Here is a 12914-nt window from a genome sequence, read left to right as displayed (position 1 = left end):
TGTAAAGCTCTTCTCAGTGATCGAGTTAACATAAACACTAGACTAAACTATGAAATTTATTTACAATTCTACCTATTCTGCTGAGTCTGCAGTTTTTTCTCCATACTTTAGGACTCATCACTGCTTCTCCAGTCTACTCATAATGTGACTGTGAATGCTCGCAATTCAAATGGGGAAGTCACAGGCAGATTAAATGTGGGTAAGTCTAAATTATTTTTCCATGTTCACCATTTTGGAAGCATTTTAATGAATATTTATAAGAAGCTTTGATGATATAAAGGGCTAGACACCTGCTAATTTTTTACTGTTATGGCCATATTTGAATTGTCCAGCTGCCACTCAGTAAGTACTAACAATATATTTTCCATTTCACAGTTAAGCATTAACTCTGTAAATATTAGAAGCACTTCTTTATTGCAAAGTTATGCAGGAAAGATCATTGCACAAATTATTCTTGTGTAAATAGCTATTGATAGTAGCAAGTCATTTGCTGAGAAAATACAACAGGAAAACATGTCTAGAGAGGTCTCTATGCTTCTCTTCACTTTCTAGTATTCCAGAGACTGGTACATTTAGGCAGATGTCCTATGCAGTGCCCCAGTGAGTTCTAGACCAGTTCCCAACTTGCTAATATACATATTTTACTATATTCAGCAGCAGTAAGATACACTGGTCTACTGAGTGAAATAGATAGATGTAGGTCTATCTTGACAGCAAAAATAAGCAGAGATTCCTTCCTGCTCCTTAAAAGGCACAAGTCATGTTTGTATCTTCCTAGTCATCACAGAGATTCATCTCAGAACTGTACACACCATGTTCTTGACCAATACAATTGAAGTGATTAGTCTGGTCTTATCCTATAGTCAATATGGAGAAACAGTTACCTTTACAACATGATTCATTTATTCAAGATGCCTACTTTATGATGGAATGGATTATGCCCTGGAAGGGCCTATTAAGATCCATTGATTCTAAGGAAGGGTAGCTAGTGACTAACTCAAGTGTAGACGTCTGATCTGCAGACATGGATGTGATGATGACTGGATAATGGCAGATGAACAGCACATGTGTGTCTTATTCACTCCGAACTTGGCACTTGTAAGTAGCCACCAGTTAGACTTCTAGCTATTGGCTGCTACTTTGGCCAATAGCCAATTTTCTTATTGGCCCAAGAGTCCAACCGTTAGTCCACCCATCCAGTCCAAGTATCTTCAGTTTGGCTACAGGATGCTATGGGAGATTGTGATGAGATGAGGCTGACCAGCCTGTAGTTTTTGATGCTTTTTCATGTCATGTTTGAAGATGGGGGTGACATTTGCCTTCTTCCACCGTCATGAACCTCTCTTGCTCAACATGATCTTTTAAAGATGATTGATAGAGAACAGCCTTGCAATGGGATCAGCCAGCTCCCTCAGCAATGTTGGATGCATTCTGTCCAGTCCCAGGTTAGGATATTTTAAGGGACAATGCTATGATTAGTCAGCAAAAGCAGTCAGGCGCCACAGGCTGGAAGATCTGTGTAACAGTAAGACATACAAACGTAAAAATCCTCAGCTATTGCTGGAGTGTGCCTGAATGCAACCCATGTTTTGTGCAGAAGCTGTGCTTTTCACGTCAACCCATCAAGCCTACTCCTGAACTCAAATACATGCCCATCTCCCTCATTTCAGTCTGGTGAGCAGTAGCTGTTGTGCCAGCCATTTCAAAAAGGGACTCAAGCAACACTGAAGGTTGGTGCACAGTTCTGACAACTGCTCTCCCAACTCAGCACTCTTGAACCCAACAGGGGAGTCTGTTCATCTTCTACCAGGTGGAGGGGCTAAAGCGATCGGACCAACCTGTCGTGCAGCAAGAACTTCAGATAGCTCGGGACCAATCTGGGAAGCCCATGTAATAGAAAGATCCCATTAGCACAAAATAGCAGCCTGTTCCTAATTCTAGGTTTTTAGATAGCTGTTCAGGCTAGTAGGATTTGTTTTAGTAAGGATTAAAGAATGTGAGACAACTAGAAAGTCAAAGTTCACTCCTCCCAAACCACAATAGATGCAGCTGGTTTCAGCCAAAAATGAGCTGTCTACCCTGAAATCAAGCCCAAATTCAGGAGTTGCTACTAGAGGGTGGAAAACCACAGTGATCAGATTAAAGAAGGGATCGAATCAAGTGATTCAATTAAACTATGATCCTCATGCAGCAAAGCATAAATTCAAAATTACCTCACTGTAAAACTAACTTGATATGCTTGAGTAGCTTAGTGGCTTGGGACCCAGACGAGCACTGATGAGCAACTCTTACACGTTGATTAGACTGTGTAACTTCTGTGACAGCTCCTGTTTGAAGAATGATCATATCAATTCATTGAACATTTGAAAGCTTGACTGTTTTTAAACAAACTTAAAATAGAAAATATAATTTATAAGTTAAAAAAGAAGCCTGCTATTCCCATTTAAAATATATGATTATACAATTAATCATATTTGGCTTTTAAATCTTTTCAGATCTCTTTTTTTTAATCATTCAAGTTAATTATAAAAATGTGACTCATTCCTCTGAAAGATCTGCTCCTATATATATATCAAATCATGATAGTAGAGTTCATATCTCATTTTGATAATAATCAAGGGTATGGAAAGTACAGTACTTCTAGTCTCATATTGTTGGTACAGTTATTAGACTGTGTTGCAATAATTAACTATATTGTGATGATGTGACCAAAAATGTGCACAACACATGGTCAAAATTTCTGTGGCATGGGGTGTATGCTGTGGCTTCTGTCTTCTCCACACTGTTTGTGGAGTCCCATCCTGGGGCCAGATATGCACTTGTGCTGTGGTTGTATGTCCATCCTGCCTTAGGACAAGGAGGACTCAGGAGATCCTTTGGGAAGGGTGGACCACAGAGCAGATCACTGACTAGCACACTAATTCACCTGACCTGCTCCTTGCCCAGGTCTGAGAAACTTACAGGAAAAATCATGTTGGACAGTGGCCCAAAGGCCTGATGAATTGTTTGACAGGCTATATTCAGCCCCCATGACATAGAACTGCTAATAGGAAAGGTGTGATACAAAGACATTCATGATGTTTGCCCTGGTATTGAATTTAGGCACGCGTTGGATGAGTGACCCCACCATTTTGAATGGAACTTTTGAATGAGTGACAAAGGCTGCTCTGACGTCTGCTGAATCTCAGTTTTGGCATCATGTTTTAATATGCTCGTGATGCACTTAGGGGACTGTCTCCCTCTGGAAATAAGGAACCTCCATATTTGAAGCCTGTAACACGACAGACCATTGGCAAGAGGAAGGTGCATTCCATCTCAAACAAATTTTTCTGCATGAGAAATTAGAAATCTTTGTGGGGAAAAAGTGTAGGTCCTAAAGAGTGATATAGCTGAATTGCTCTTTTGGACTTTGATACATATAATATATTTTAGGTCCCTAAGTGAGCAGTCTGAAATATTCACCCATATTGTATCTTTCTCATTAACAAAGAGAGCTGCAGTGATGAATGTGTAAAGGATATATTTTACTGAAATAAAAAAATATTGTACTGCTAGTGCAAGCCAGTGGGGATGAATCTTACCCTCAGAAAATGAAGGCTATATAAAAAAAAATTATAATTTAAATTATTGCTTCCTGATTGCTAGTTTAAATCAATCCACCTTTTGGCCTGTCAAAGATAACTACAAATCTCAGACCCATGTTTTCTTTTCCTCTTTTCCCCTTCCCAGCCACCATGTAGACTTCTCCTCAGAGCACTGACAAAGAGAAGTACAGGAAGTGAGAAGGAAGGTGCCTTCTTAAATAAATAGAAAGTTAAAAATATCTGCTTTTTAGGGTAGAGACACCTACATTGAAGAAAACCTGTTAGCTGAAGACCTGATAGACTGAGAAGAGTCACTACCTCCCTATGGACAGAACAGGGACTGTGGGATGGGGGATGGGCAGAGAGAGAGCTCTGCTAGATGCAAACTGTCGTGGTAGTAATGACTCATTTACAGCAAATATCATCTAAATTTAGTACTCTCCACTCTTATTGGTAGTTTAATTCTGTTTCCCTGCTCTTCGCCATGTGGTTCTTCTGGCCCCCTTCCCAATGATGTGCAGTTCAGTATTATTGTATCTTATGATTCAGTAAGTTTCTTTTATCTTTTCCTAAAAGAAAGCCCAGTACTTAGTATAGTCCAGACAAAACATTGTCTGGCTATACAGTGAGGCTGTATCTAGCTTAGGCAATATATGAGGCACTTTAAAAGTGGTCTGTGCATTAAAGTAATTCAAATTCAGCACAGAAATAGGGAGGATCTGATAGCACTTTGGCTTGCTCTTTTCAGAACTACTCAGATATATACTGAGGCAAGACGATGAAATAATAATTTGGGTCTGGGAAAATCAAGATTACATCAAAAGGAAATCCTGAAACTACATTTCCATATTATTTGAAATATTTGATATTTAAGTGATCTTTGTTATTTTTGACTAGTAATTCTGTTTACTGAATTCATTACCAGTTGGTCTTAAGTGCTCTCTGCTATATTTAGTACCACTGTAAACACTAACATGGAATATTACTGATATTAAATGATCCTGGTATTTTAGACTGATAGAAAAGCATTGCAAGAGTAGTAAAAAATTAATACTGTAAAGAACTCTGTCATGCCTAAAGATATGGTTAAACAACAATGACTGGGTAGCAACAGTTTATTAAATGACTATCTGTAAATAGCTTGATATTTTTAGCCATTGTGGTTAGCCAGTCATAAATTGCATGCACATGAGATGATGTTCCTTTGTAAGAAGTATGAAAAATGGGTGTGTGGCTTATAAATGAGTGTTGCTTCAAATGCACAAGCTTTTGCTAAAGAATTAATGCCTTCCACACTTGCTAGAATTCTGGAGTTATCTCTTAATGCTCTCTCCATCTTATAAACATGCACAATTGCAATTGTGAAATATTTATATGGATAAGTTTGGGGTCATTCCAAAGATGATTATATTATGTAATATCATACATAAGATCGTAACCAAAACACCTTTTAACTCACAGAACATGGTGATTGAAATTAATTTGTTTTAATTTAAATACACAGTCCTTAACAGAAGTAACTCACAAGAGAGATGTGAAACAAATCTTTACTTGAGGAGTATCTATGGAATTGCTCACATGAAGATAACAGGCACACAATACTCGTGAATGAACCAGGTTTCTCTCAGGAATCACAGATCTACTAAAATTACACCAAATGCAAGCAACTTCCACCATGAGCTATCGTGTTTCTAAGGTTTCTCCTTAGAAACATTCTCCTTATTGTATGACATACTCCTGTAGAAGTTATGTGGACATAGTAACTTTTTACAAGTGCTGTAGATCTTGCTGTGCTCTGGACTATGTTATAATCATTGAATATAATTGCATTTAGCTGCTTATCAGGAAAAAATTACTCATAAAATAAGATACAACAACACTGAACTGCATGTTATCAGGAATGGGGCCAGAAGAACCACATGGTGAAGACCAGGGAAACAGAATTAAGCTACCAATAAGAGGAGAGAGTACTAAATTTAGATGATATTTGCTGTAAATGAGTCATTACTACCAAGACAGTTTCCATCTGGCATTTGAGTTACCTGTTAAAACAACTTAAAAGTCATTTGTGACCAAAAGAACTTATATTATACCAAATAAATAATTAATAAACCTAAAACAAAAAAGGAAATGGGACAAACATTTAGCTAGGGGAATATGGGGAGGTGATAGTTTTGGGAACACTTCTGGGAGGAATGGTGTTTAAGAGAAGGATGTTGGCCAAGAGGGAGCAAGACAGTAATCTAAGCAAGGCACAGATATGGGAAGTTAGAGGACTGAGAGTCAGAAGGAATTAAGAAAGCAGCAGAGAGGGCGTAACAAAGATGTCTTAGATCAGATGGTAACTATTTTCATTAGTGTAGCTTCTATCTTTAAATCCATGAATAAGATTCAAAAGATGCCATTACCACAGCTTGTTCATCAACCTTGAAAATGGAAATATCTGGAAATTTTCTTTGATAATCCAAGAAAACAGTTGAATAAAGCTACTGTCATCTCCAAGACTCCTGTTCTTTTCACTTCAAAGCCTTATTCAGTCTTAAAATCAGAAAGAAACTTATCACCTTTGATTTATAATTTGAATTATAATTAAGCAAATTAGTGTCAAAATTTATCAGGTTATTACAATAATGAATGATAATGAATTTATAAAATACATGAGATATTTATAGACTGTATAGTCAATTATCAAATATTTAAGAGCAACATTTGTATCAAACAGTAAATTATGTTTCACCTAAGTAAACATACATAATCCTAGTTATATGCAGTCTTCTACGTGCTGAAGCATAGCTTTTCCTTACCAGCAGGTGAATACAACATAGTCAGGATTTTGCAGCAGTATTCCAGAATATTAGGAGCAGAATATTAAGAAAACAGCTGAAAAGCGGCATGTTTTTCAGCCAATCCTTACTGAAAAGTATGTCGAGTTCCTGAAAAGATCTGTTTTTCAAATATCACTTAAGAAGGCTTCAACATCCAGAGAAATCTTAAGTTCTGCTTGTATCGTGGCTTTTTCAGGAGTAAAAAACACAAAGGAAAAGGGATTTCAAAGTCATGCAAGGTCTATGAGAACAGACTCAAGCACAGTGGACTCCTGGTCATGCTCCTTGTTTGATCATTTACAGCAGGTAACACCAGTAGCTTCAGGTCAGGAGTTTGGTTTAAAGTATTTAAAACTAGAGGGAACTTATTTAGATAATTGTATTATGAAGCTGTTCTGCACTTTGAAACATGAAATCAGTGAAATATGTATTCCCTTCAGAAAGCATGCAAATATGGTAAAAGACAAAATGATTTATGAAGTCTGAAAGCACAATTACAGTCAAAATACTTCCTAGAAACTACCTACCATGTCTATCACATTAGTTTGAGCATCTGTTAAAATGAGAACATTTGTCCTTCCTTCCCCCACTTTTTTTTAACAGAGGCAACATTCTAATGAAACAGATAAGTGTCAGTACCTAATATATTGCTTCATTAGCATTAATTGCCATCTATAAAGTGCTACTTTCCAGTGTCAAATCATTTCTGTTTTCTTATCAGCATTTTGACATTTCATTTTCAAGTGATGGTATTTTTTCATTAGAGACATAATAGGAAGAGAACAGTGTTAATGAAGCATGATGTACGTAAGAAGAGTTTGATGTTGTTTTTACAGGGAAAACCCTGAAGCCAGTTTCATAAACTTGACTTAATTAATAGCATTGTAAAATGATTTAGCTCTTCCTTCTTTATTTTTCCCAGAAGGCTTTCATTAAAAACTTCATTTTTGTCCAAATAGGTTCTTTCTTATCTTTAAGATAAAAGCCAGAACATATTTCCTGAAGATCTTTGTACTGCAGGAAGATGATTATTTGCACAGCTTTAATTGCTGTCCAGCTGGGTTATAAGAAGCTAGGATACAACATAGGAGTAATTAATAGAAAGATAAATGGCAAACCTCATTGAAGTATTTCTGAGGTGGTTAAGTCTTCCTATGATGAAGAACTTAACATTATTTGTTCCAAAGGGATGAAAGTAGAGATTTTTACCTCTGGAATATAAAAATTTTAGCTATGAGTAAATCCAGTCATCTCAAGGCATACATTCTAGTTTTATTTAAAAGTAAACCTTAGTTAACTCTGATGAGGCAAAATTTAGAGAATGACAGGTTGCTGATAAAACATCCTGCAGACTTTTTAGCTGATCCTTTTCTCTAATTTCCTGTTTTAATCCATGGCAGATGTGTTTCTGTTCTATATTAAGCTTATATGCTATAAGTCTTTTGTGAGACCATTGCATATTTAAATGGATATAATCCTCAGATACGTTAAAAGAAAAAGCAGAAAATCGTGAGTAGGAGTCAATATGTATTTAAATTAAAGCTAGCTAAGCATATCTCAGTGAAAACTTGTTTATGAAAGAATTAATTTAGTCATTACAGCTATTCTAATAGTAAATAAAGTATATTTAGACCCTAATGAACAGTATCCTATTCTGCAAAAAATACCACTGAAGTCTATGTACTATGCATAGTAAGGTGCTTACCATAGCAAAATTCACACCCTGGCCCCAAACATAGTAATCTTTATAAAGAAATATGTGATAATGTTCAGGATCAGCAATGCTGACTGAAGTCAGACTTTAAACATCCTCTAGAAGTTAATCAGGGAGTTATGCGCATTGCTAACTTGCTGAAACATGCCAGCATCAAAGTTAAGGGGAATTTTAACCTGGCCAAGGGGATTTCCTATGCTGTCACTTCTCTTCTAATTATATCTAGAACAAGAGAAAAAAAGGTAATATATACATACAAGACTACACAGCTTAGCTCTGAAAATAAGAAAATGTTTGGGAAACGATGTTTTATACAATGTATCATCGGGAGAAAGAGACACATATTGGATATCTCACTCTTAGAGAAGAATTATTCATCTGAGTAGCCCCACTCTCCTTATTTCAGTGAGAGTAAGGAATTCAGAAGAGGTGAAGATATGGGAATTATGAAATACTTTATACCCTTCCCCCTACTGCAGTCTTCAGTAAATTAGCCAACCTCAGCAACATATTTTGTTTCATATGGTACACTAAGCATTAACCCAAGAGACTGGAGGCAAATTTGAAGATAACAGTCAGTGCTAAAGGTGAGTAAGTTCATGTACTCACTTCCTTTAAAGTAATAAGAAGATTTATTGGCATTCATTAATACTAGATGAATTTATAAAAGTTAGGTTAAAATATCTGAAATTTATCATGACCAAAATCTATTATAGAAAATGGATAATTAAGTACATCTAAAATCCTAGTCGTTTAAAGTGTAAAAGTACTTTCTTCTTAAAGCTTCCAAGATCTTGGCTAATAATTAGTGGCCATAAAAGGCGCTAGATCCCTAGCTTCAAGCAGCAGGTCTGCACCTCCCCATCCTGCTGGGCTGCTTGACCACGAATCAGCAGTGTGCCCTTGTGGCAGTGAGGGCTGATGGCACACCGGGCTGCATTATTCAGCTCTTCCCTGAGTTGAGCTTTGCTGCCCCCGCCTCAGTTTGACAGCACTACAGCGACCTGGAAAGGCCCACGCAGAGCCATTAAGATGGTCAGAGCACTGGAGCACATGAGGCACGAGCTGAGGGAGGTGGGTTTGTTTAGCCTGGAGAAAAAAAGCCTTAAGGGGGCTTCTACTGGGTGCCTTCCACTGCCTAGGGGAGGACTGCGGAGAAGATGAAGCCAGACTCTTCTGAGAGAAGCACAGCAAAAGGGCAAGAAGGTCACAAGTTGCAATAAAGCAAAATGCAACTAGACAGAAATAAATTTCAAAATTAGATTGGTTAAGCACTGGAACAGGTTGCCCAGTGAGACTTATGGCTGGAGGTCTGGAAAATCCAGCTGGAGAAGACCCTGAACACCCTCATCTAACTTCCAAGCTGGCCCTGCCATGAGTAGGAGGTTGGACTAGGTGACCTCCAGAAATGCTTTCTGGCTTATATTTTTCTGGGATTCTATCTTCTCCAGTCTTTGATTGACGGTCCAGAAGGGCTCAGATCACTTACAGATCACTGGTCAGACATACTAGCCCTATGTAGATGTCTTTGATATTCGAGGACATCTAAAATAACAGCTGAAGGCCAAGCAGGGAACCCTGAGGTTTACAATGGCACTTCACAGCTATGCTTAGGCAAATGAATCATGCCCTTTATGTTTAATGGGTTCTCTCACATGAAGTCCACTGCCCAGGTCCTGCAAGCATGCACAGAATACCCCTAAAACACAATGGTAGAGTTGGCCTTATGAAAATACATTCATAGCTTCTTTTTTAAAAAGACATATTTGGAGGAAGAAGAGGTCATACAATTATTCGTTATATAGAATATACAGTGGTTAAAGTGTTCGCTTAGGAATGAGAGACTCAGATCATCTGTCCTCTCTTCAAATTATCATGCCTCATCTCCTTCAGTACTTTTCTTTTCACTTTACCTGTCCGCTGATTGTGTGTTTCCATCCTTTCCTGTTGAAGATATTCATTATGCAATAAGTTCTAGATCCATTAGGCCCGAGAGAAAAGATGACACCATAATCAAGTCACTGTGTAAGAGATGTGATCTCCTATTCCCACCATGGCTTCTACATGTGAAAATTAACTTTACAATGACGCATTTCATATATTTGTATATTTTTTATATTTAATTAAAGCATTCTGTAAATATAATGCTTAGATAGTTAAAGGTGTTTAGTTATCTAAATTGCACTGAGCATGTAAAGAATTGGCACCTAAACACCTAACACTAGATTGGGTTGCAAGCACATGACAGTTCTTGCTGATCATTCAGAAACAGATTTTAAAAGATCTGTGGACTCATATTCAACCACAGGAGACAACAAAGTATAAGAAGTAAATAAAAATAAAGCACTAAAGCATCCTTATTTTGGTCTGAAAGGACGTAGGCTGTTAAATCCACCGTAGAAAGGAAAACTGAGAGAAAAAGAGGAAATGGAAGTGACAGGTGCTCTATTAATATATTAGAGATATTTTTAAAGGCAGTAAGAGATGGATGGAGATAAAATGTATACTTGCAGCATGCTGCATATACTCTGTAATAATGAATTTGTTCTAATAAAAGATAGGCAAGTGCTTCTAGCATTGCATATGAAAATCTGACTAATTTTATGCTTCTAAAAGTAATGGCTTTACATTTATTGGTATTGCATTACTCATTGAAGTAGAACTGAATCTGTAGGAGTATTACATTTTTAATACACTTTAAAGAGATCTTATTTTAGGTAAGGTGCTTTAATATAATAAAAATTAACTAAAAATGAAATTGCATAGCAATACCCCAAAAGCAGTCAGGAATTTGGCTTATGCTCAATATTTCAATGATTACAGGTAGTAGGAGAAGAGTGAAGCATGCAGAGTAGGTGACAGCCGTAAGTTATCAAAAGTGATGAGTAATAGAGAAGACTGCAAGAGGAAAAAAAATAGAATTAAATCAATAATGTCAGTGTTTGAAAGCCTTTTCTTCTGCAAGACCTAAAGACACATCAAACATGCTTAGTATTTAGCAGAACTAACTGTGGATTTGAAGACTCTGTCTGCCTACATCGTATCAATTTCATTTGATATTAAGTCTTTGTGTATATGTATTATATGGCAGGCCCTATTTTTGATAAAAGACTCTTTTCCATCTCATCGTTCTACATTTTTATTGGACTGGAATTCAAAGGTTGATGAGATACGACTAAGAAAAGTAGAAGAGAATTAATTTAAATGTTTTCCCACTGAAATGGAATCACTAAATGAAAGACCTTCCGTACTCAGAAAAACTACCTAGGGGAGTGGAGAGTGAGGTGGAGAAGCAAAAAGGAGGGCTGCTTAGCAGTGCACTCATTTGCAGGGATTTATGGCAACACCAAGATTGTTTGCCTGAGAAGACATAAGGTTATAAAAGCGTGGTGAGTCATTTGCTTTTGGAACCATTTTTCATCACTTGAACTGTGGCATCCCCAGTGCCAAGAGGTATGTGATGTGATGCTCACATATGAGGTCTTCGTCAGCTGCATGGCTTAAAGTAGGAAGTTTAAAGAAACAATAGGCAATAATTACTCAGCCTGGTAGCAAGGATAGTAAATCTACCTGGAAATTCTTGTGAAACCTATCGGCAGCAGGGGCAAAACTGTTCAAATGCTCTCTGTAATCTGTCACATTACATTTTTAATTGTAGGATTTTATCAGACAGTATGATTTCACAGTATTAGCAGACAAACGTACAGTTAATATACCAGGGTGCTAAGCAAAATGCATATAGTAAGCAGGAGATTAAAGTTTCATATATATTCAGCTGCTGTTTATGAGCTAAAAATGAATCTTCTAGGATCACAGTAGAGTTAGTGTTATTGCAATACAGGTAATGCATATGTATTGTGAAATCCAGCTAAAAGAAACTAATGGCTACTTTTAATTATAAGAATATTTTCCCATTTCTTTAAAAGTCTATTTTTTACTCTTTAAAATTTGTTCCACATCTACCAACATGTCTCATCTCTAACATGAATAAAATATATGCTTGAATTTTATTTAGCCTACTATTCCTTCTAAAGTTTTAAAATGCATCATTTATTAGCAAGATCATTCTTCCATAATGATGATTATCTATAGGACAATGCTTATTCCATTTTACCGAGACATTCATCTTGACAAAACTGTAGAGTTAAAGATTCTTGTGAAAGACATAGTAAAATGTGCAGGGCCTAGAAGCAAATAGGAGAGAAATCTGGAAGCAAACCCAGCATGGGCAGGGGCATGAGTGGTAGTCTCAAACAGCCATCAGTTAAGACTCCTTTGGGAAGTATATAACATGCAGTGACTGCTCAAAGGGCTTGTAGTGATTTATTTTATCTAAATATGGTTTTAAAATGTAATGGGCTTAGTTCACAATGCACTCATCTTTAATCCTACCTAACCGCTGCTTCAGGTGCTTAAATCCTAAATTTAGATTCTCATAACTCCTGTTCAGAAGAAAAAAAATTTAGGGCCATAGGCACCAAGCCTTTCTTAAGTAATTAAAATCCCTAGACACCTTAGTGCGTCACTCAGTGCCCAGAAATATTTAATGTGTGGAAGTGCTTAACAGCTAGACATAGACTATGTCTACACTAGTAACTACAACGGGCCAGGACCCACAGTCTGGCCCTGAGGGCATGTGACACAGCACAACTCTCATTATACACCTAAACTCTCTTCCACTCCACGGCTGGACAGCATCACCCACCCTGTCTGCAAGGAGCAGCCCCCATCCAGGCCTTGTCTTAGAGATCCCTGTTTGGCCCAGGTCAAAACTGCGCCAAGGAGCACGCA

General features: G+C 37.2%; 1 protein-coding gene across 12 annotated transcripts in view; it reads left to right on the top strand.

Moving 5' to 3' along the window:
* Positions 1-12914, top strand: part of SGCG (sarcoglycan gamma) — a 143699-nt gene that overhangs the window by 92020 nt on the left and 38765 nt on the right. For all 12 annotated transcript variants that reach the window (XR_010387304.1, XM_026108834.2, XM_026108835.2 and 9 more), the window contains one exon: positions 112-199. Coding sequence is in view for 11 of the 12 variants with exons in the window: in XM_026108834.2 (XP_025964619.1) it covers positions 112-199 (88 nt within the window). In the remaining variant the exon portion in view is untranslated. The remainder of the gene's footprint in view (positions 1-111; positions 200-12914) is intronic.

The sequence above is a fragment of the Dromaius novaehollandiae genome, chromosome 1, assembly GCF_036370855.1.
Source record: "Dromaius novaehollandiae isolate bDroNov1 chromosome 1, bDroNov1.hap1, whole genome shotgun sequence".
NCBI lineage: Eukaryota > Metazoa > Chordata > Aves > Casuariiformes > Dromaiidae > Dromaius > Dromaius novaehollandiae.
This window is presented reverse-complemented; position numbering and strand designations above follow the sequence as displayed.